The following is a 25,715-nucleotide window of genomic DNA, read 5'->3' as shown; positions in this document are numbered from 1 at the left end:
CAGTGAGCTGAATGATTGGTGCCTCGCTTCTTGGTGTACAGCATGGGGTGGGAGCTTCACGAACCAACAGGAGTTAGGTGTGAGATTTTGTGTGTGCGCATGTATGTAGACCACATTGGTATCTGTAACCATTTAAAAGTACACAGGAAAAAGCACATTTCACCAACTGCGAGACAGACTGCAGTTTTCAGGCCTTCTGTCAGATTTTCTCGTCAGAACAAAAAACACGAAAACAATCCCTATCAGCACACTGAGGCTGATGTATCCTGAAAATCAATTGTTTGTTTGACCTCCAGCCATCCTTGCACTTAAGTTCCCTTGTCATACGAGTAAGAAGATTTATTTTGATCAGTATCAGCTATGAAACAAATTAAGCAATAGCAGATGGTTGGCTGGCTGGCTGCCTGAATATCTTAGTATGTGTCACTCATCGAAATGAGATTTTCAAAATGTGTGTGGACATGTTTACTTATGGCACTACTGCTTTGTCTTATCTCGCTGCTTTGTGATGATTTGCATTTTCTATGAAAGTGGATCCGGGTGTGCTGTCAGTCAAACCGCTGCTTTTTGTCATTTCATGGCACTTGGAAAACGTTCCCATTTGCGGCGTGCGAACATAATGTAAGCCCACAATGCTTCAAAGCTTCATTCTCAGCTCTCCCTAAGCTTTTTGCTAAGCATTGTCCTAGAGGAACACACATACTCACACTTTCATCTGCACGCACGTGCATACACGCATACACACACACACACACACACACACAATGTTACACTTAGCCCACAACTCAGTCACTGGTCTTACAAATACGGCAAGGCAATGAATGTCTGCTTTCCAAGGCAACAGTCAAGTCTGTCACTCTGGGTTTGCCTGCTGCGCAGTCCAGTTCTGTTGTTTGTCAGATAGCAGGACGACTCTAGTGCTGAGCCTCGGGGCCCAAACAGCCTGGGCCCGAGCCAGGCCGCTCTAAAAGGGAAGCAGTCACCCATGTTGTCTTTCACAGCTTTTACACCCTGGCAGAAATGATCTGGTCCTGGATCTAGCATCTCTCTCATCCCCAGCGGAGGGCAAAGTATGGACATGACGACCCCTCGGAGTCCTGCCTGGTTTATACTGAGGGTCAAAGGTTGTAAGAGAGTCTGAAGGACTCCAGTCTCACACTGCAAGTATCTGAAACGCTCCAGATGGCCAAACACGAGCTGTCCGTTTCCTGGTGCCCTCCCCTCCCCAGCCCCACAGGGCTTGTCAGTAGTCCAGGGCCAGGGTAGCGAGGGTCTGCAGTGGTGGCTAGCTGTTGTTCTCGGCCGTCATGTATTTAAGGGCGGCGAAGCCGTAGCGCCGCGACATGTTCTGCTGGAACTCCTCCTTCAGGGTCTTGAGGCAGACCCGATACTGCTTGTTGGAACGGAACTTGGTGATGTCGAAGCTGGGCGCGTGAGGCATGTGGATCATGTATGCGTTGGGCAGAACCACAAATTCATACTCCTGTAAAGAGAGAAAGTCAAACAAATGATTTGCAGTCTAAACTGGCATGTAACACTACTACTTTATAACCTACTCACTGACTTCTTTGATCCAAGACCAACTGCAGCGAAATATTTCATACATTAATATAATATTATTCCCATCAATTACTGTGATCCAGAAACCACCCAATGGAAATGTTAAAAAATAAATAAAAAATAAAAAATAAAGGAACCACGACTCATTTTAGCAAGATTTTTAGCAATCACACAATACTTTGACAGGGCAGTGGAGGCTTTTCTGTCCCTTGACAGAAAAGCTAGACCGGACTTTGTCTAGTCTAGCTCTTTCTGTCAAAATATGGGATTTCATTGCTAAGCGTAGGAGGTCATCCCAAGAAAGATGTGAGAGTTCTTCATCCAAACCTGAGCCAACTCAACTTAACAAAGCCTATAGGGTAATTTGATTAATTGGATTCATGATGAAAGAGGTTATCCAATAGCCAGAAAGCATGAGGACATGTAAAAAGTGCACAAAGGAGGTCAAGCTGGAGAAAGACTTTGCTACAGAGGCACTGGAGACCAGGTAGATTGAGAAGAGTGAGACAAGATGGAGAAAGTTGAGATTCAAATCATAATAATGGAGTTATATGTAGTGTTAAGGGATTATTCAACTTTTTCAGACCCCATTAACTAAACTAAACAATTTTTCACTCTGAGGACTCTAGGACAAGGACACTTTGGATTTAAAAGGGAACACCCACTCAATTAAAGATTTCCAATTACTCCAAAGGTCTAGGACAGTCTGACCAATATTTGTGAGCATGAACATCTCTCTCCCATAGCCTGTAATCAGACAAATAAGACTAAGAGTTGTAATGATATCATCTATGAAGTCTGGCCCACAGGTACAGATTTGGGAAAGATGGGTAAAGGTAACTGGGAGAGCACCCAGGGGGATTTTCTGGGGACATGCAGACATTTTCTGGTTCAGAAAAAAAAAAAAAAAAAGTATCCTATCAGCCTAAAACCCAAATCGATCGAACCTTAGAATAAAGTTGATTTGGGTACAAAAACACAAACTAAAAACTAAAGTCCTGAGAATCAGTCTCCTGTTCACTGGAGCAGCTTACAGCATACAGTATACATCACAAGTTTGAGTCTTCATTCCCTGGTTTGTGGCTTTGGGAAACAGTTGTTGATGTTTATAAAGACTGATTAGACTGACATGAACTCTTAACCTGAGTGGTGTTGTATTTATTTACAGTATATGTGTAGGTAAACGTGAGATAAAACTAAGACTTTTTAACATATTTTTAAACGCCAGTTAGAATGAAATATTAGACCAGTTTGGCAATTGAAATAAACAAATAAGAACAAAGGTCTGCTGGACTGAACTGATTTCTCACCAGAAAAACACCACAGCAAGTAAAGATCTGGCAAAGTGAGAGTGGTAACCGGTGACACTTCTCCGTAGGTACGTTTAGCTTAGCTATTAGCCTTCATGCACGCTGCTTTGCAGGGCCTCCTAGTGCAGTAGCTTTGCTGTGCTTTCTTTGCAAATGTGTTGCGGTTTCTGTCACCCTCTAGTGGTTGGAAAATCGCTTATTGCTGCTTTAAACAATATAATTTCATACATTTTCACACACACCCTGCGTAAGGTGTAAATGGATGGGATGGATAGTTTGAAAAGATAGATAGAAGCTGCAGAAAGAGGTGTGTTAATTACCTGTGCATCCAGCTCCATGATGTGAGCCACCTTATTCCAGCCGAAGCCCACGAACCGGCGGTCGTACTCAGGACTGTCCCTCCTCACCATGACGTAGGGCTCAAAGTCAGCCTCCCACTGCACCCTGTAGGGCGTGGTGGCTGTCCTCCACTTGGCAAAGTTAGTTGGTGCGTGGCCTTTGGTCCACACATGGTACCTAGCAGGAGAAAGGAGAAATGTGTTAATTGCAGCAATAATCCCTGACATTTTCATATAAATAAATAGGGATGGGACGATATGCTCACCTCACGATACGATTCGATACGCAATATGGGGTTCATGATTCAATACAACCATGATACGCTATAATAAATAAGTTCTTTCTAGCAATGGCATTGGCTTGCTAGAATGTAAATAACATTTAAAAATGTCATTACAAAGTGCAAATAATATAATTTGGATGGAGAGCTTGTGAAATTGTGATGGGCAAGCGTCTCATTTGTGATTACTGCAGCAGAATAAAATGGAGCTAATATCGCAATTCATTTTTCTGCCCCACGATACGCATTGTCACATTTTTGCATTGCAATATATTCAATTTTTATATATTGTCCCATCCCTATTAATAAATCTCTATGGCTGATTGCTATAACACAATAGTAATTCAACCTATAAATCAGCTGCTGAAGTGTTTGTTTGGAATGAAAACCTGCAGACCCTTAGACATCAATGGCACATGACTGAGAACCAATATAGAGCAAGTGGCAGCAATATAGAAAAGTGGTTCACCTGAAGGTGAAGAGTGTGCCCATGTCCAGCTGGGACAGCAGCTCAGCCTTGGACTTTGGGTAGGACAGGCGATATCGCAGTGTCTCAAAGGCTGGAACCACCAGAGCCTTCTTATTGTTGGCCATATCCAGCTGCACCACTGACTTCCTATAAACACAGACAGACAGACAGACAGAAAGACAGACACACAAACACATTATTATAGACAGGAAATCCATGGATTTGAAATAGCAAATTGCTCCTAAAAGTTGCTTTGAACTTGAATGGAGGCACTCAGCTGAGCTATGCATGCATCGTATCTGCTTTACTAAACACAATGGGACTTCATGATTCATTGGAATTCATAATTAATTTCCTGAGTTTGGTTTTCAGAAACCTGCAGATACCCTGGATGGCCTCACAATGCTAAGTACCAAGGTCTCAGACACCACTACCAGCAGATCTCGCTCATCCTCCCCTCTTACCTGAGGTACTCGTAGAGGCCATACATAGGCAGGAAGTCGATGTCAGACAAAAACATGTACGGCGTGTTGACCTGCCGCATGGCCACGTTTCGCAGGAGGTTGACCGGGTAGAACTGTCCCTCCTTGTAGACGATGTGGTAACCGACGTTGCCTCGGCTCATCAGCACCTCGGAGCCCTGAGCGTAGCGCAGGAACTGCTGGGCCTCGGCGTCTGACAGGTACAGGGCCAGGCTGATGGGGCCTTCCCAGTGCTTACAGATGGCCTCCAACATCTGGAGCCTGCAGGAGAAGGGGGAGGGACCGTAAGTAAACCAATACAAAAAACAAGGGTCAACTAATCTTGTATTCTATGCAAGTCCAGCCCTATGTTCAGACAGGAAGCGAGGCAAAATTTCATCTCTTTGTTCAAGAGTTTGATCACAATGAAATTAAAAATTGTGTATGTCATGGTGCCAGTAGTCGTATATATAAAAATCCAATAATACCATCAGATTTTTGAACAATCCCCTATTCTGTTCCTCCATACAAAACCTGTAACTTCACAACTTTAAAACTGACAGGAGTGGCAACACGTTACAGCATTGCAATTTTGGGAGTTCTCAAACTCAAAGACATAGTTCTAAATTGGTTTAAATCTTATTTTGTGAATAGAACTTTGAAGGGTCAATTGTAAGCCCTCTATTATTCTCCATTTACATGCTTCTGTTTGGGAACATCATCTGCAAACATACTATTCACTTTGACTGTTATACAGATGACACTCACATTTACATACCCATAAACCCAGGAGAATCTAGGACCCTAAATTGCCTCAAAGATTGCCTTTTTGATATTCAGTAGTGGATGTCACAAAATTACCTCCAACTTAATGAAAATGTCCAAAATGTTCCAACTAAAGGTGACCAGGCCATTGCTGTCAGAGCTCTCAAGCTTTGGAATACCCTACCAGAGGACCTCAGGTTAACCAGATCAGTAGCGTCTTTTAAATCACTTCTCAAAGCGCACTTGTACAGGAAAGTGGTTTTATAATGCTGTTTTATGTCCTACTTTATTCTCATGTCTGGTTGCCTTTTTATTTACTCTTGTTTCCTGTACTCTTTCTTGTATTTATTTATATTATTTGTTTTGGAAAGCACTTTCTAACAGTTGTTCATGAATGTGCTATATAAAAAACTTTTATTATTATTATTATTATTATTATTATTATTATTAAGTGGATTCAGGCGTCAGGCGAGGTGAGCATGGTTAAACGTCTGTCACTGTAATCCTGCTCTGTGCAGATCAAAACCTCGCTACCTACTGTGGTGTTCCACTTTGGCTAGAATGAGATGCCAATAGCTTGGGGTTGGAGCTGTCATTCCAAATATGAAATCAATGCCATCTCTGCTGGTGTTTCCATCTACTCAATGACATCTGAGAAGCAGTGAGGGGTTCACTTCTTTGTATGAGAACAGTAGCTTGAGAGGCAGTTAGAGACTGCTGTATTTACATCAGAGAGACAGTGTGTGTGTTTGTGAGTGTCTGTGATCTTTAAATCCTCTGTCTACTTTCAAAACTCTGTCTAGGCTTCCTTACATACCGAGTTGCAAAATCAAGTCCAAATAAGCCGTTGGTGTTCTATATGTTTAATGCTAATGAGATGGTTGCTTTGAATCAAATATCAATATCAGTGGCCTCCCTGCCAATCCACAGGAAAATATGTATTCTACAGCTAACAGGGCCAATAAACTATGCTGCTAGATGAAGCTCTGCTTGGCTGATGAGCCTGCAGAGTACTGGTGAGAGGAAAGAAATAATGAAATAACAGTAAAGTTAGCTGAGTTGTTGCGATTTAATATTTTCCAGTATCCTCCCTGCTTAGGACAAGTCAGAATCCCTTGTTTGACTTTAATTTACACATTTATTCAGTCCAATTCAAACAAGGCTGCAGTAATAACCTTGAGTCATTCAAACAAAACAATGGCATTACGAGATGAGAAATGAAGAGAGAGACGCCAAGAGAGAAAGAGGCAGCAGATAAGTTTATGACTAAATAACCTTGGAGACATCGGTTCTTTACGAACCTGAGAGGAATTGGATGTTCACATAAACACAGTGTTCACTGTAGAAATTTGCTTACAATCACGCCGCTCACTGTGAATGATGAAACCAAACAGCAAAATTAGCATATAAATGGCAAAGTGATAAGTTCCATGGTAAAATCTTGGGATTTTCTGTGTATTTTCAGAGATAATGTAATGATCTTTATTAAATCTAACCATATCTGACTTCAGTGGGGTGTTTAAAATCCACTAAAAGCTCAATTTCGCATAGCTTATCAGATAGATTTCTCCATACGCCCCATTGTCTCTCAGCATGGTGTCGGTAGGATACTGACAGCTGCAGACATCTTCCTCACTATTCACATACTTACGAACCATGCTGTTTGATGGCCCATAAATGAACCCAATCAGCATCATGCATTTTTTTTTTTTTTAAATCGAGGCTTTTTCTGTGCTTCCCAGATTCACATTCATAACATTGTATACATTCACTGCCAGGAAATACCTAGTACAACCACAGTCTTCTCGGGCATTTGGTGGTAAGGTGCCTCGATCAATGTCCAAAACAGACTCGGTTGTGTTTCTGTTTTGTTATGTTTGCTGTTTTTGCACTTGGTTCACCCATTTCAGGTTGCCGAAACTATTTGGTCAGATAAGATGTCCTCAGAGGAAAAATGGGTCCCTAGAACACCGTTTGAAGTCCAAAAGGTACAGAGGGCTTTCAGATGTAACATACCCTCTGGCAGCGATATTGGAGGTCCTCAGCTCTTGGGCAACTATGGCTGATAACAACTGATTGCGCTTCTAAATGTACAACTTGGCCATCTCAACAGTATTGAATTAACATGGTTCATTTCTGTGCTGTTGTTGACTGCAAATTGATCACTTCACCACTGTTAGCCTAGATCATAAACACATCTAAACATCAGTTGCTTTGCTGAATTAGACTGCTGGCTAGTTAGCCTACTAACAAAGCCAAAAAACAACTGAACTGAGGAGACTTTCCTTCAAGCTACATCTCAATGTTTTGGAATAGAGACTATGGCTAAAGACAAGACAGTTTACTGTGTCACAGTAACCTACATTTAGAAACAAATCCACCTCATCAGACTATTCGGTTTTACTGAATTGGCCCACAACCACACCACAACAATCTTTTTCAGATATCTCTCTTGTTCTAGCCTGTATTTAGCCATTATTTGTACACAGCCAATTCTCCAATGGCGCCAATTCTCCTGTTTCACTTTGTTGTTTACAAGAGCAGGACCTAGTGTTTATTTCCAATACACAACCTATTTACAGTATAAAGAAGCACATTCGATACTTAAAGTTGGCGTACATTGCCTAAAATAAATTAGTATTTACTTGTGATAACTAGGATAGAAGAATTCTTAGATTTGTCCAATGATTGCTCTGCAAGTTATTTTTCCACCCAAAGTTACACAGTGCAGCTTTAATATAATTATTTTTGATATTTTGTCAAAATTCCTGATGTGCAAAGAAGGTTGGAAAACTTGAAAAAATCATCAGACTGTTTGATCCAATTGCAAGGTTCTCTTTAAACCCTTTTTGCATTTCAGTGCATCTCTGTGTGGATTTAGTTATGACTATGTTTAGCTTTAACAATCATACAATAGAGGCTCACTTTTCACTTTCAACCTCGGCCTTGCGCTAATTAAGTCCTGGCCACCCACCCCCCATTTAAAAAATCCTAAAAATCGCCACAGCTTGATAGTAATTCTTGAGGCTTGGGAGAGCATTACTCATTCACTTTCCCTGCCCAGCTGGTCTCAGGATTCAAGCCAGCGACCTTCACAAGCCTGCTACCCCAAACTTCAGGCTACCGCTGTGCCAATGTGAGCCACGCAATAATAATGTGAAAATATAGCCACCAGCGGCCATTGGGCCAAAACTGCATTTTGGCATTATGATAAAGCCATAGAGCACATCCAAATGTGGTCTGACATACTTTTAAGCCCTTCACAAACATTTATATGAAGTAGGGATGCACCGATCCGACTTTTTCAGTCCAGATACCGATACCGATAACTGGGCTTTGGGTATCGGCCGATACCAAGTACCGATCCCATACCAGTGTTTAATTAATAAACTGTAGGCTATGCCTCACTGTGTGGAAGAGACTGGGATCATTCTTTTATGTGTAAGGCAACATCAGGCTTGACTTTAACATTGCTTTCCTAACTTTGTAAAACAAAATGTAACAAATAAATACATAGATATAAATGTACTCAATTGTTATTTATTATTAAAATAATAAATAATCGTGCTCCAGCAACTTGGTAAAACATCTTCAAAATTAACAGGAATTACAATTCAAGTGTAAACCTTTTAAATGCAGCAACAAATTGGTCAGGAATTAAAATTCCAGTATAAAACAATACAACTGCATCAAATGAGAACAAAATGTAAACATTAAATCACAGTTAAGTCACAAACTAGTGCAAACAAACTTGATAAATTAAATCACAATTCACACAAGTAGTATAAACAAGTAACTTGGTAAAAACAAAACATTCAAAATATGCAGAATAAGCCTAAATTACTGAAATAACTCTGGCTTAACTGGTAATCTGACGAACACGGAAAACACTTTAAATCGTGTTGTGGCAGGAAACAACGTTGACCTACAGCCGAGTCCCCGTAAACCTTGGATTTATGAATGGAGTCTGGCTGGACGCGCCGATTGTATAATTGGTGGAAAACTATTTTACCTCGCAGGTTAAGCCTGCTCGGCCGCGCGGTGACCCGGGAGAGTTTAAACATATAACCGAGACAAAGTATTCATGCAGGTGTGTTTTTAACTACCGAGCATCAGCACCGACCCCCGGTCAGCTCACCCCGACCCCCGGTCAGCTCACCCCGACCCCGGCTCTGTTATGAGGGTTGGGCGCCAGGTTAGCTTGTTAGCCTGGATGCTAGCTGCGGGAGGCTCGCGAGCGAGAATTCAGTGCGGGAGACGCTGCGCGCGGCAGGCGGGATCCTCCGGGATCCTCCGGAGCTGCTGGACCGGAGGAGCCACCGGACGGACCGAAGGCAAATGGCCAGGTCTACCGGCGCGCTGCTGACGCATGACGTAGTATGCGCACGTAGACATAAACATAGAATTTAATTCAATAGATCGGCCCCATTGTCACCGATACCCGATCCAGCTATTTGAGTCAGTATCGGACCGATATCCGTTATCAGTATCGGATCGGTGCATCCCTAATATGAAGTTTGGTTGCTTAAACATTTATGTGTTAAGGAATTATGAATCCCTTCCTGTTTGCGTGTCTCACCATCAACTTCTTTTGTGTGTCATGGCCAAATAGTTATGTACATTAAGTATCAAAATTCTGTGATAGAAGGATTATGTGGGCAGTTGAAACATGCTGTGTGTAAAACTTGGTGGAGATTGAGGCATTGTAGGAGAAATAAAACAAAATAGGTACCATTGCAAGGTTGGCCTGATGGTGACGCTATGGAGCATAAGCAAATGTAGTCCGTCCAATAATTCTGTACTCTAATCAGCTGAAGGTATAAAAAGGCAAAAGAGTAATTCTGAAGACAAGTTATTTGTTGCCAGTGGCTAGCTGTTTGAGCAGTTTGAATTAAATGGTCCTAGCTTTTTTTCTGAGTTTAGCCAGAAGCTTGAATATCATTGAACCTGTTAAGGAGAAGACTGAACATGTGCTTAATTCTACTAATTGAGTCACAGCACAACTCATTTTTTCATTCCAGTCCACTCCAAGTGCCCAAGGCCTTTACCCCAAATCCCGCACTCCATAAGAAGTGAAAATCCACATCTCCAGGCCTGTGGACAACTCCTCTTTCTTCCACTAGCATTTCATTACAAATTATTTTAATAATTTCCCTAAAACAGGACTAATTATGTTGGCTGCACAGAATTCACTGAGGTATTGTCTGTATGGGCTGTTGTAGCTGTTTTATAGTAGTTTCTATGGACTAGACAGTAGACAAGACTCCAAATGCAGAGGCTAATAACTTGTAAACTTCAGAGACCTCTCCTCTGAAATGCTCCATGTTCAATCAACACTGTGTTCATGGCTCATACAGCCAGCCACACTGTTCATTTTCACTCTATTGAGGTTTGGATGAGTCAGTCGCAGATAGAGACTTCTGGACAGAAGCAACACACACACAAACACAAACCAAGACAGAGAGAGTCTAGCTGAAATGTAAATGACATATGAGCAATCGCTTCCGTTTGGGATGCATCACTTCCCTCTCCTGTCTCTGAATGTTACAGGTGAACAAAAATAGATGCTGAAGATGCAGCAGCAACAAACCCAGCCTTGCCCTTTTTTGTTCTACAATAGTGCTGAAGTCAAGACCACTTTAGTCGAGTCAAGTCAATTCCGAGGCCAGTTCCAGTCGAGTCTGAGTCGGGACCAGATCCAAAGGGGGTCGAGACCAAGTCAAGACCGAGACCAGAGCAAATCAAATCATATTCAAGACAAAGACCGAAACAGGCAATAAATGGTGTACATGTCTTTCCAAATGTAAAAATAATGCTAAAGGAGTTTCTTAAAACAGAGATGTAGATCTATCTGCAGGAACTCTGTACTATGCCCTTCAACATGCAACTAATCAATGCATAGGATTTTGACTAACCAATGCAAGTTTGAGGGCCATTACATACTATATACACACAGGTGTAATCCCTTAAATTGTTTGTAGTGCTGGGGAGAAAATAAACAAACGTAGACCAGGTAGATAAAAAAAAAATACATTTGAAAATGCTTAGATAGGTGGGAAAAGTCAACTCCCAATAGCAGCTAAGACCAAGAAAAGTCCCAGTTAAAATAGGCATAAGACCAAGACAAGTCTGGAGACTGAGACTGGACTTAAGTACTGCCCTGTACTCCAATCATGTCCTATAATATTCTCACAGAACTAGCACCACAACATAGAACCCAAGGTGTACAAATATTTTCAGTAATATTATGTCTAGGTGTTCACAGGTACACTAGACGGGTTTCCATCGTTTGTTTTGCAAATTATGATGCATTGAATTAAAAATGGCAGATGGAAGTCAAAATTGATACAATTTCCACAATATTGTGAAAAAAGTTTTTGCACTTGCTTGAAGCTGATTTTTTTTGTCAATATAGAAATACGAAAAATAGTGATGGAAATGCATCGGTTGAGTAAATAATGATGTAGGCTTGGCATGATCAATTTCAATGCACAATAGTTCAAAAGTGGCTTTGGAAGTTATGAAACGCTGTCTATGTTGTACATCCTGACCTCCCAGAAAAGTGTTACTTATGTGCATTTTTTTGTTTTTGAAGACTGAAATATGGCCGACATTAGCTGACATTTAAGAACACTAACTCAATCCTGTTCTTAAGACTTGGTGGATATTATCCTTTTTTTGGACATTCAGGAAACAAAGGTATTCGCATCAACGTACCTGATGGAAATGCACGTAATTTACATTTTAGTTTTTGCAACATTTCAAAAGTTTGCCTAAAATTCAATTGACAGAACATAGCTACTGAAAAAGTAGCAGTTTGGCAAAGGTCAACACTGCACAAGAAATCAAAAACAAGATGAGAAAATATCAGTATTAAATGAAATCTTGTACGATGACCTCCAGTCAGTGATCATCACATTTATCAATATAAAGAAAAATCTAATATATTTTTAATTATATTTTCAGAAGAGTATTGATTTATGCCTATTCCCCATCGTCATTAAGTTACCTCAATTTGATACCATGATATATTTTATGAATTTACATCAAAGATTTACACCAGCCTGAAAAGGTGGTAAACTATTCTGCAAATAAAAAGGCTGGTAAACTGAGTTTACGTGGGTTTACACCCCACTACATCCCTGTATGCAGCGTACTGTTAATAAATGTAATATTAGACTATTGATTATTGGCATATCGGCTCCGATTTAGAGTTGGCGCACATAAGTCATGCGCCTACATCCTTCGGCTGAGACAAAAACTATGTGAGACAAGATACTCGTATGCTGACCTGTGCCACATGGGCGCGTAGCTCAGAGTTGGGCCGGTACAGGGGAGAATATTTAAATTACCCCTCTCTCACACTTGCCCTCTGGGTTGCAATTTATTAATTCGCATATTATATGGACATGCATCATTGCATTGTTCCTTCATTAGGCCTAATAGGCTAATCTGTGTTTTTATTAGGAGTCCAAGCACGTAGTGCTGGGAAGCCAATTGTAATTGTTACATTAGATTAGGTTAGGCTAGATTCTTCTTCTTCTAAAGGTTTCTGGAGCTCAGAAACCGTATCATCCACAGCAACCAAACTTGGCAGATAGGTCTGAAATCTCAGCTGCTACTCAAAATGCTACTAAAAATATATACGGATTGGCCTGATGGTGGCGCTATAACAAGCAACTTTACGTTTTGGCCAATAACTTCTGAACTGTTTGACTTGGAAACAAAATTATTTTTTCCATAGATTCCTTGGATAAAGCTCAAGCTCAGTGTGGCATGCTTATCAACTGTGTTCAAACTCATAATGATAGCATTTACACTTTATAAGTAATAAAAAAAATTCTTCTTCTTCTTCCTTCTTCTTCTTCTTCTTCTTCCATATTGGCATATTGTGCTTGGGACACCTACAATCACTGTTTGCAGCTATATTTTAATTTGATTTCATTATCAAGTGCTACAATTTGAAAATGGCTTGAAGCCTAAGAGGTAGCCTATTTTGAATATAATATCAGTTAGACTAAATAAAATGAAATTGTTGTCTTTATAGTCGGTATTAAAGGTCCCATATTGTGGAAAATGGGATTTCCCTTGCCTCTGTGATTATAAAGGAGTTGGATGTGCTATCTAAGCATGGTGGAAGTATCAAAACGCACGGTCGCCAACTAAATCCACACAATCAATATTAGAAAAGCGAGCCTCTAAACGAGCTGTTTGGACTTCCGTAACTTTGTGGCGTCACAAAGGTTCGCTCATTATCATTTTTGTAAGAAATAATAGACAAACAAAGTGTTTTTTTCAAAGCGGTTGAGCGGTTGTCATTGTTTATTAACCAGAGAGTTTTCCCTACCTGTAGCTGCCGGGCTGTGGTTTCTCACTTTCACTCTTGAAATGGTTAGCCAATCAAAACAGAGTGGTCGTTAATATTAATGAGCCTTAAAGAGACAGCGACAGAAACAGCCTGTTCTTGGTAAGGCTCAGAGAGATGCTGGAAAATGGATCGTGTAAAAATGGATTGAGAGTGTTTTTGGTACATGACACCACACACACAGCTTTGAATGGACCTCAAGACACAAAATAAAACCCTGGAAAGTGTAGAATATGGGACCTTTAAATGCAAGCCTAATCAAAAACACACAGTGGGTGCTGTATTTGAGTCACATTTACTCCAGAACAGTCAGACAGACATTGAGTAATTGAAAAGAAAATATATTGTAAGTCAGAATCCTGGAGATGTTGCGGAACACCTCTTTTTTGTGGAAATGCGGAGCTGCTCAAGAAGCACCTAGCGAGAGCTTCAGTGCACAAAGAAGGTTGAATGCCGAACCCGCACAATTTTGTGGATAAATCGCTTATCTCAACTCTCTCGCCATTGAGCACTGCTGGAGCATCAGGCATTTGTATTGCACAGTACCTGTCCATGGAGAGCTGGGCAACCAGGGTGACGTCGGTGTGGTCGATGCTGGGTTCGTACTCGTAGTGGAGGAAGTAGAGGTGTGTTCGGTGGACGGTGAATCGCTCCCGACGGAACTCATAGCATGGATCGTCCTCATCTAGCTCTGACAGAGTCTTCTGGAGCTGTGGACAGAGAGGAGAGCGCCACCAACAGTCAGAGAGTTTAATGCAATCTATGAAGAGATAAACAATTGTGCAGCTAGGACAGCAATAATAAGTGCCCTATTATTCATGTTTCACATATTTCAAATGTACTCTGTCTCAGAATAAGAATATTGTCCTATGATGTTTTGCTAAATTAATTATGATACCTTAGTATATACTGTAAATAAATGAGACCATGGTCAAGACGATTGGTAGCCTCTATCTCATGCCAGTGGTATTGTTAGTGCTAGTGTTCAGTCAAAATTAAGACCGCATTTCCCATAAACCCTGTTGCTTCCTGTCACAAAGAAGATCTTTGCTTGTTTGGTCAAAGGCTTTCGCTTTGGCTTAACTGAAGAGGATAAACATGTTGGAAAGTGATTTTTCCATTGGCCTTCCATAATCTGCTATTGCCAGAGACACTGAAAGCTGAAGCTCTGTTTGCTGAACACTGAAAGGACAGTGCCCTCTTCCTGTTTTGTGCCACAAAGCAATCTCCCTTTGTGCCATAAAGCAATTCGGCAGACTTCCCACCAAATCCGAACCGGCAGCACACAGTACAAAATGCAGGCCGGTAGCTGCCAAACTTCTCAGCAATGGTTTCTTTGTTTATGGTAATTATACTAATGTCTCAAAATTAATGTGGTAATACTTTATTGATGCTAAAATGATATATATAGCACCTTTAAATTCTCACACCCTCATTATATTGGACCCTGATTGGCGGAGGCATTTAAATGGTGGCTCAGTGGTTAGCACTGTCGCCTCACAGCATGAAGGTCCTGGGTTCAAATCTTGGCCCTGGTCCTCACAGTTCAAAGACATGCAGGTCTGCAGGTATGTATATGATATTGTATGTAAAGCCCTTTGAGATATGCTTGTGATGAAGGGCTATATAAACAAACATGACTTGACTTGATCTAAACTGTGAAGGAGGGCCAATCACAATTTCTGGTTGTGATGTGTTGAAGCCGAAACTAAAAATGAATTAATATTGACATATGGAAACATCCCTGATGAAATATCAGTACAATAATATTTTAATTGAATATATTAATAAAACTATAAAATGTGCCCTTACAATTCATGCTTGTGTTTATGAACCTTCATTTTCACACAACAAAGCTCAAAATATATTTTTCCATAAACAAACCATCCCAATCTAATAATAGCTCTTCCATTCCACTACATCAGCACACTATGTTATTGATGTCTTTCTCTCAGGGGAAGGCCAACTCTCACAATAATGATACTTGATCAGTATTCAGATTCAGCTGTCGAACGCGCTGGGGAGAGCTAGCCGAGTTATGTGTGAGTTGTGTACTTCTCTTTGGTGCAACTTTTAATGCAATCTTTGATGCAATTAGGGGGGAGATGAGAGGGAAATATATGGATCAAACGCCAGCTCTGTTTCCACAGGGAGATGAAGCACAGTTGCCCCCGCCCTCCCACCAGCCACCTAAAAGATCCTGTATTTAATCAAAAAACTCTTATTGGAGCGGAGAACTGTATGGATTAAGTGAGGAGAGGAAGCGTTTTGAGTCTGCGCAGTGAGTTTGGGCTGATGTTCCCTGCAGTTACGAGTGGCAGATCTTTTTTATTTTGTGTATTCTATCAAAAAAACAAAAACAAAATTGTGATGAGACCACATGCTGTTCTCAGGTCTATCTAACTTGATTTCATCTGCAGCAGAGATCTGCACACCGAATCCACTAAAATCTCAGCAGCTCATCAAATCAATGTTTTGTTGCCTCGGGGGTCTGCTGCAACAGTGGAGTAGAGTAGAGCCTAACCGTGCATTTGCACTGCAAGCAGCAGAACAAGTCACCGGAAGTTGATTAATTTCTTATACAGCTGAGCGACCAGGGAAACGTGGCCGTTGCATGGACAGCCAACAAGCTTGTTGGCTGAAAAAAGCTGCCCACAGCTGAATTTTTCGCAGTCATCAGATGTCAACAGCCGATGTCAACATCAGATTTGCGTACTTCCTTGTTTCACTACCGATGTGATTTTGTTTCATCAACAATAGTTCCCCCTGGCAAGTGCAAAAGGGACGTTAAGCTGATTACAAAGCTTCTCAGTTCTCTACCATTTTTATTTGAAAGACTACAGGAATAAACATCTCAAAAGTGATGCTTGGAGAACGGTTGCATCCATCGTTTGGGTTGATGGCAAGCTCTAAAGTAATTTTTTGTTTTTTCATTTTATTTTGAATTAATGCTATCAATGTTAACTCATCAAAACAATGTAATGTTATGAAAAGCAATACTAAAGCAGTGAAAAATACATGATTTGCCTGTTCAAAACTTTGTAGCTACAGACCACTACATAGAAGCAATCGGTGTCTCTCAGAGAATGGAGAGACCCATCAAGTTGCTCGCAATGCGAACGCATGTTAATATGCTGTTCCCAGGTCTATCTAACTTCATTTCAGCTCTAGTCAAGATCTGCTCATTGCAGAAGCTCAACAAATCAACGTTTCATTGCCTCGTGGGTCTGCTGGAACACTAAAAAAGGTTGTGGAGTTGTCAGTACAGCGTTAGTGTCTGTGGCTTTGCTCTACTTTGAACAGTGTGATTAGTTTAGCTTTAGTGAGTGACTGAGCTGCAGTGGCATCAAGGCTCCTGGAGGACCCCAGGCTGAAGTGTGCTGCTGGAGCCAATCCCTGAGTGACTTCATTAGGCTAATCATCACTTTAATGGGATTTAAATCGCTGCTCAAACTCTGAAAAATTGAGTGAGCAAACTATTTCCTGAGTTAAGGACACATTGGAGTTGACTGGTGGCAAAAAGACTCTGGCACGCCATGATGGAAAATTATAATGTGATTAATTAACTGACCACAGAGCTGACACTTTAATAATTCCACCACACGAGGCGGGCTGTCTCTCCGTAAAAAAACATACTCCGGATCAGTGGTGACCTTCAGCGGGTTAGGAGCTGAGGAGGGGCAAGGGGAGGATCAACTTCTATTTGGATGATAAAACACTGACAGCGAGTCCATATGCTCCACATGTGACGAGCCCTTCCTCTAACTGTTCTGACAGAGATGTATTCCCGCTCCAAGTATCCAAGCGCCAGGTCCAGTTTATGAGGTGGGCGCCTCCCCGACCCAGGCTTGACAGATTGCCTCCTGATCTCCATCTGAGACCCCACAGGGCTCTCTGCTTGTGTGCCTGAAAGGAAAAGTCGCCTCATTATGCAGACCCCCCACAGCTCCCTGTGATTGGTCGGGCCCGAGTAGGATGAAGCATCCTGTTGGAAATCTCTGTGTGACCTGGACCCTGTGGTGGGGAGGTGAGGGGTGTGTTTTTCCCCTGGCTAACATTGTCCTTATTCTCCTACAGGCAGAGATGGATGGAGTGAGCGAATCTGTCTGTTTGGAGTGGCAGGTTCCGTGGTTCAGCCCATTAACCCCTCACCTCGACACCTTCCTTCCACTGAGACTCAAATTAAGCAATCATATCCCAGCTGACAAAGTCGGCCCCATCAAACAGCCAGATAGTACGTTATGACTTTGGATTAGGCATTACACACTACCGACTGCTCTCACGGTGTGTGTGTGTGTGTGTACTTTGTGTTTCACAGTGTGGAGTCTACATTACTTCCAGTAACCTGCGGCTGATTTTTGCAGTTGTTTGTTTCAGTTCCTCAAACATAGCATAGCAGACACTTACTGCAGCTGGCTGTTCAGTATCCCATACACCGTTCAGCACCACAGACAGCAAACAATTCAATACTTCACTAAAGCTGCAATTCAGAGTTGTGTTAAGTCCACGCAGCAGGAAAATACCAAAATTGCGCATTGGTATTCAGACATTAGACGTGGAGTATCTGTAATGTAAACACCTCTCAGGTTAGTCTAAAATACATGCATGTCCTGAGATTTTCCTGATTCAGACTTACATTTAAGGTTTTTTTTGGATGCATTATATCTTTTCTTGAGAGGAGGTGGAACAAGTCTAGGGAGCCCAGCAGTGTTTTGAGGAGAAGCACAATATTTTTTTGTGTAATAGTCGGTCTTGGTCTAAAACAAGTTATGGATATGATAAGCCAAATCGCTTGCTTCATACTACTTAAATTCTCAAATTCTTCTTTCCTTCTTCTTGATATGATTTCAAAACAACAGGCATACCCTAACGTACTAATACACTACATGGCCAAAAGTATGTGGACACCCCGTCTAATTAGTCAATTTGGCTATTTCAGCCACACCCATTGCTGACAGATATATAAAATCAAGCACACAGCCATGCAATCCCCATAGACAACACTGGCAGTAGAATGGACCGTACTGAAGAGCTTAGTGCCTTTCAACGTGCCACCGTCATAGGACGCCACCTTTCCAACAAGTCAGTTCATCAAATTTCTGTCCTGCTAGAGCAGTCCTAGAGTACTGTTATTGTGAAGTGGAAATATCTAGGAGCGACAGCTCAGGTGTGAAGCAGTCAGCCACACAAGTTCAAATAACGGGACCGCCGAGTGCTGAAGCGCGTAGTGTGTACAAATCATCTGTCCTTGGTTGCAACACTCACTACCAAGTTCCAAACTGCTTCTGGAAGCAATGTCAGCTCCAGAACTTCATGAAATGGGTTTCCAAGGCCGAGCAGCCGCACACAAGCCTAAGATCACCATGCGCAATGCCAAGCATCGGCTGGAGCGGTGTAAAGTTCACTGCCATCGGACCCCAGAACAGTGGAAACGCATTCTCTGGAGTGATGAATACGCTTCACCATCTGGCAGTCCGATGGATTAATCTAGGCTTGGCAGATACCAGGACGCTACCTGCCCGAATACATAGTGCCAACTGTAAAGTTTGGTGGTGGAGGAATAAAGGTCTTTCATGGTTCGGGCTTGGTCCCTTAGTTCCAGTGAAGGGAAATCTTAACACTCCAGCATACAATGACATTCTAGACAATTGTGTGTGTAACCCCCTGGGTTATTTTGTTCACAATCCTAGGATATTTTCTGTTTTCTGTGTGTATGTAATATAGTGTTTAAATGTCTGTAACCATTTACATGGGGGAGTAGTGTAATTTACTGATGACAGTGAATGCAGCATAAGAAGTTCGGTTGAAAGGTACAGTTGGTTACACGTGAGGAAGTGTTATAAACTAGCCTGCTTATTCTAATTTCACATCCTATAATGCTGTTTGTTGTATTCTACCTCTAATTGATCAGTCATGAGGCAACGTCAAGTTCCTTAGCTACCATTGGCTGGGGGGCGGGAGAACCACAACAGAGCGTGAAGCAAGGGTGTGTGAGAGGAGTTTGATGTTTTGGTTTTTCACTGGACTGCCGTCTCTCGGTGTGAGGGCGGAGAGAAGCTCCAGAAATTCAGTGTAATGCTGTCAATGCGCTTTAATAAGTGTAATATTGAAGTTGTGAAACACAGTGATTTGCAGTCGCTGCTATGTTAAGTCAATACAGTGTGTTCAGTGTCGAAGTTTAGTTTGAGTTTCAACTAAGCTAACCGCTAAGCGAACTGCACACTATCGCTAAGCTAGCACATGTGGACTTCGGACTTCATTAGCTTTGGTGCTAACCGTTAGCTAGCACCCTAGTGGATATCATCAGCCCGACAACGCACAGGGGGAAACCCGATCGCACACTGGGTGACCAGGCAGAGCCCAGCAGCATCCTTGGCGCCAAGGGAGGAGAGACTTTCCTCATTGACTGTCAAGGAACGAGTGAGAGGAGCCGCCGTTCTGTTGCTAATAGACTGAGGTAGACCGGACTCCTAGTGGGTGAGTAACCCTGTTTTCATGGATGGTCACATTCAGCGGCCGTCATCGTATGTGTGGCCCAACGCACACCAGCCACGATCAGGCCTGCATCAGGGGGGTTTAATTTCAGGACGTTGCCGGCTTTTTGTTTGTTTTAATTAGAATGTGGGCCCACCAACATGTTATGTGTATTGCTATGTTGTTGAATCCTTTTGGGTAAGGTAATTGAAGGTACAAGGTATAAAGTGTCCTTAACGTACATTTGCTGTAGTTCTACTACTGTCTAAGTGGAGTTGAGTAGACTACTTCCCAACAGAAGGAAAAAGAGTGAAATCCTCAACTGGTGAATTTGTTTACTTTTATTTTGTGAGATTTGCCTACAACAGGTAGCCTATTTGGGTAGTTATAATATTTTATTTTGTCACTATTTAGGCCTAATTTTGGTTTAATAAATATTTTAATGTTGAGGATTAAAACTGTTTAATGTGATTCATTTTTGCCAATGTGATTTATTCAGAGAGGGTTAGAGGTGCATTATAATTGAGACCATACACATAGTTTACGGGTCTTTATTCTTTTATAAAGTAGACAGTCACCCACTCAGTACACATCAGAAGTATACAGCTTAGTTAGTATTACTATTGAGTGTAAGTAAACGAATCTAGGCGCTGTTCATAAGGCCAGTAGAGCAGAACAGTGTTACATGTGCTTCCAACTTTGTGGCAACAGTTTGGGGAAGGCCCTTTCCTGGACGACAAAGCGAGGTCCATACAGAAATGGTTTGTGTAAGAACTTGTTGACCGGCCTGACCTCAACCCCATCAAACACCTTTGGTATGAATTGGAACACCACCTGCAAGCCAGGCCCAACATCAGTGCCTGACCTCACCAATGCTCTGGCTGAATGGAAGCAAATCCCCGCAGCAATGTTCCAGCATCTAGTGAAAAGCCTTCCCAGAAGAGTGGAGGCTGTTATAGCCACAAAGGGGGCTGTATGTCTCCACTGTATATGGCTCTGCATGGATTGACAATCCCAGCAAGGTTTCTCTCATGTGAGGCTGATGCTAGGTGATACCCTAGCCCACCACTTAAACCCAAGACCAAAATCATCTACGGCATAGCTACAGCACCAATTTGACACAGAAGTATAATTTGGCTTTAAGGCTTCATGTCCTGCTACACTAGGGTACACTAGAACATCACCATCCTCCCTATCTACAGCACTATTAAGACAACATGGCCAGAGATACAGTCGCACACTACTACATTATTTAGAACCACAAAGCCTAACAGCAGCAATCAGCACTGCGGTCAGCACAAGTCAGCACCACATTTTAACCTCTGTAGCCCGATAGGACGCCGGCTAATCTGGTTGTAGGAAGGAAGCGGTTCCACTTACGTTCTCACTGTTGTGGTCGGCCTCGCTAGGACAGCCGAACAGCTCACGCCGCAGCAGGTTGCCGTCGTACTCCAGAAAGGTCAGGTAGAGGTTACGGAAAAACTCAACATGCTTGTTCTTCACTCGCAGCTTCTTAGGAGAGTTCCAGTGGATGACCTGGGCAAACAAGCCAGAGAGAAACACAGGAGAGAGAAAGAGAGACGGAGTATTAAAGAGGTTCTGCAATGGGTGGCTCTAGCCTACAAGCTAGAGAAGGCCAAAAGAAACCCTTTGGCCAAAGGGTTGCCGGTTTGACTCCCCAGACTGGCTAGGAAACATGAATGAGTAACGTTCTCCCTTCCCTTAACAACTACAGTCGAGGTGCCCTTGAACAAGGCACTTAACCTCCAACTGGAGCTTCTCAGTGGCCAACAGTAGAAGACTGTGGTTATACTGGGCAACACACAGGTGTGAATGTGTGGAACCGTATGAATGTGAAGCAGGGTGTTACTGGAAAGAGCATGAAGCTCAGTCGAACTTCCCTGGATAAATAAGGGATAAAAAAGAGAGTTGTATGATAAAATACCATTTATTGTCTTGCAGGAATTTCAGTTTGCTAAGGTCAACAGAGAAAACGGGGGCAAAATGGGGAAAACATGACCTCACTCACAAGTTAACATTTATATTTATCAGTCCAGCCAGTCAATTAGCCAATGTGATAGAGGGAGCATTAGAACTGAGGCAACTGCAAAATTGTAGCTGCTTGAAGTATGACAGATAATGTCACATTGTCAATCAATTATCTATATTTCACTACACTTTCTGCCACTATTGTGTTCTTTATGACAAATTCCACTCGTCTCATCACTCAGAGTTGAAGAAATATAACAAGAGGTTAAAGGGGCAGCAAGTAAGATTTTTATTGCCTTATATCACAGAATTACCATAATACTGTATATCTTTGTTTTCAAACAAAAACTCCCTGTCCATTTGAATTTCATGACACTCCCAATCCCCCCCTCCCCCACCTACTGGCATTTTCAACTGCTCAGTGATCTTGACGATGGAGGATGGCGCTATGAAATATTTCTGCTATGAAGGGTAAAACCTAATTTTCAAGTCAAAAAAGCAAATCTTTTTACTGGATGAAACCTCTAGGCTACTGTCGCCCCCGTAAAATGTTTGCAAATGCTGTTTGGCCCGGTTCAGGTGTGAATGAAGTCCAATTAGTGCATGGAAAGCTGAGACAGGAGGATCTCACCTTGAGGTCTGACACATCTTTGTAGCACTTCTCGGAGCGGGTGTGGTCGGACAGCTGGACGTTCCAGAAGCAGGGCAGCTGGTGAACCAGGAATGGGTTCTGTTTGATCACAGCATTGAAGATGTCCTGCAGACACACAGACAGAGCTTGCCGTATGTTACATCATCTACAGCCCCGGACCAGAGAGGCCAGTCTGACCCTGCTCCCTGACTATTTGACTGTTGTTAGAAGCCCACCTAATCTAATCCATCAACCAAACTATGTATAACAGGGTATCTATTCAGAAAGCCACATTTCAGACTTTAATGCCATATGAAATTGAATTTAAGACCGATTTAACAACCACAATAAAGAAACAAAAATCTGTGAAAAACAGCCTATTTCTGACCAAACATAACTAATGAAAGTTCTGATACTATAAATGAGCAATATAAGAAAAAGGACACCAGGAAATTAAATGTTCAGGGACATGATGTCCAACATGATGTCAAACTTAATGCGACCAATTGGAAGTTTAAGAATGTTATTACATAAGAAAATAAAACCAACACTACCGCTGGTCCCATGCACAAATTTTGGTGGAACTAGGGCTGCACGATATTGGAAAAAACTGACATTGCAATATTTTTTTTTTCTGCGATATATATTGCGATATGTAAAAATACAGGAATTTTCACCAAATGACTTGAATAGCTCTATCAAGCCTTGCCCCTTTAAGAAGGTGGCCTTGTGGGTAACCTGCGCGGGTGACGTAATAGGAAGTGAGTGTGTTTTTAGCTAGTTTAATACATCCATGGTTTTTAGCCGCAGCCAGAGTGAGTTGCAGGATGCTAAGTGAGTAAAGTTACCATAGTTAGTGGGAAAAGAGCTTAGAACGTCACCGAGAGGCCGTGCATTATGTTCGCTGCTGTACCGAAATAAAGTGCCAGTTCTCCACTGCAGAGTTGGTCCGGACTCTTAGTAAAAAGCTTGTTACCAGCTACGAGCCAGGCTAAGCTAAAATAGGCTAGCACAACACCAGAGGCTTCCCAACTACGGTTTGGAGCCGCGAAAGCTGGAAAGGTAACATACGTTACTCTTACAACAAACCCTTAAATCGGAGTAAATTATGTTGTATCAGACAGACTTCTCTTGTAGATTAGTCATGGAAAATGAGAACCATGCGAGTTTTCCTTTTGTATCAAGCAGCAAAAAAGTTGTAGCATGACGTGTTTGAGTTAATTTGCCTTACTTGACATCGCACGTCCTGCGATGTGACTATTGCGCATGCGCACATCGCGATGACGATGCTGAAACGATATATCGTGCAGCCCTAGGTGGAACTACACAATTCATGACATTTGTCTTATTTTGTTTGCCTTACTTTCCAACTCTGCCTTATTATATATCACTGAATGTAAAGAATCTGTCCATACCTCTAGCGAGTTTTGTAGTTAAAATGAAACTTAATAAAAAATAAACCTGCATAGCATGGGGAAGAAAATTAAGACTGTATTTAGTTCCTGTATTTAAGACATTTTAACGCTTTTTAAGGCCTTACATTTAGATAATGTAATTTTTCAGGCTTTTTAAAAGGACCTGTGGATTCCCTGTATAATTTTACCATCTCTATTCTGTCGTGAGACGCGGGAAGGATATCATTAGATTGTCAAATGCTGTATTAGACTTCACTTCACAAGTAAAATAATACGGTAATATATATTCTCTTCAGACATAACTGATATGAGGCCAGTTTCTTCTGCAGCCTTTGACTGGGAGCAGTAATGACTCTTCTTCCGTCTTTTAAGTGCTCCGCATGACTACAGATGTTAGGGGCTTCATTCCTCGCTCATATGTAATCACACTTGTCAAATTGAAAACATTGCTTCAAGGAAATGTGCTTTAGCTGTGTTTCAGAGCGACTGAGAGACTCTTTGACTTTGAGATCTTTGTGTGTTCACAGAACAAGGGTCTGAGCGAAAAGTTCCCGGCTTCCTAATAGGAGGCATAAAAACTCTATAGCCACATAATGAACGCTGCGATAAAGAGGGCTGACAGTCCATTGGAGGAGCCAATACAGCAGAAGGCAGATGGAATAGTGAAACGATTTCCGAAAGCCCTGTTCATTTTCCAAACTGCATACCTTGCGGGACTTTATTTAATGAAGGTTTAATTAAAATCTCATAAACATGCCTCTCATCTAGATGAGCTCTGAATAGCTCTTCAGAAATGGAGAGCCTTTGTTGGGGCGTCATTATATGCTGTTACAATGTTAGAGGTGGGACCCAATGCAATTTACAATAAGACCTATTTATGACCTTGAGGACAGGTATGCGCATGCGTGAGGATGTGTGTGTGTGTGTGTGTGTGCGCTACCTGGTCTGCCAAGGAGGTAGACAGCATGCTCATTAGTTCCCTCTCCGCAGTCAACCTCCACATCTGCTCCCATCTCAGCTTCCGTAGCCGATCCAGAAGAAGCAAAATCACACCTAGAAGACACACACACACACACATTGTGGTGGCTTCAGGAACACACAGATTACCATCTTGCTGCCTGCTGGACGCAAAGATGATAAATTCCCATCGTAAGGCTCTGTATGGTAACCTTGTGTTTTTGTGATAAAGCTGTAGGCTGAAGGTTAAAGACAAGAATCTCAGGCTCTGGATGTAGAAAACATGTTGAATTCCTCTGGTGGCACACTTGCTTCTCTGCTAAATTTCTCCCCAAACAGACGTGGAAAAAAAGAAAACCTTCCTTTATATTTCTGGTGCCCAAGTTCTTCCCAGTTCCCTTGCTAATAAAATAAATCCTCTTGGCTGGTACAAATAAAATCAACAGGCCAACTTTCGGAGGGAGAGACACGGTGAATAATTTTTTGGATTGGAACAAACAAACCATCTTTCACACCCTGCTGTGCTCCATCTGTTGCCAGGGCCACCGCCACAAAGCCGACCAACCACAGCTGAATTGGAGCCTTTCTGTCAAATTGTCGTTCTATGTAATGCATTAGCAATAAAGCCATGCCATCGGTGGCCAAGGCATAAAATGACGTTCCATCTCCGAAATCTGCAGTCCCTGTTGAGTCACAGTGA

The 25,715-nt window shown here is 42.0% G+C and overlaps 1 protein-coding gene across 1 annotated transcript in view; it reads right to left on the bottom strand.

Annotated features, from left to right (window-relative positions):
• Positions 1–1,267: 1,267 nt before the first annotated feature.
• large1 (LARGE xylosyl- and glucuronyltransferase 1) overlaps positions 1,268–25,715 on the bottom strand; it is a 95,941-nt gene continuing 71,493 nt past the window's right edge. The window contains exons 8-15 of the mRNA XM_071905093.2: positions 24,999–25,111; positions 22,644–22,769; positions 21,404–21,559; positions 14,096–14,259; positions 4,423–4,701; positions 3,959–4,105; positions 3,191–3,386; positions 1,268–1,483 (exon numbers count right to left, since the gene is read on the bottom strand). Coding sequence (XP_071761194.1) covers positions 1,286–1,483; positions 3,191–3,386; positions 3,959–4,105; positions 4,423–4,701; positions 14,096–14,259; positions 21,404–21,559; positions 22,644–22,769; positions 24,999–25,111 — 1,379 coding nt within the window. The 3' untranslated portion in view covers positions 1,268–1,285. The remainder of the gene's footprint in view (positions 1,484–3,190; positions 3,387–3,958; positions 4,106–4,422; positions 4,702–14,095; positions 14,260–21,403; positions 21,560–22,643; positions 22,770–24,998; positions 25,112–25,715) is intronic.

The sequence above is a fragment of the Centroberyx gerrardi genome, chromosome 24 (assembly GCF_048128805.1).
Source record: "Centroberyx gerrardi isolate f3 chromosome 24, fCenGer3.hap1.cur.20231027, whole genome shotgun sequence".
NCBI lineage: Eukaryota > Metazoa > Chordata > Actinopteri > Beryciformes > Berycidae > Centroberyx > Centroberyx gerrardi.
This window is presented reverse-complemented; position numbering and strand designations above follow the sequence as displayed.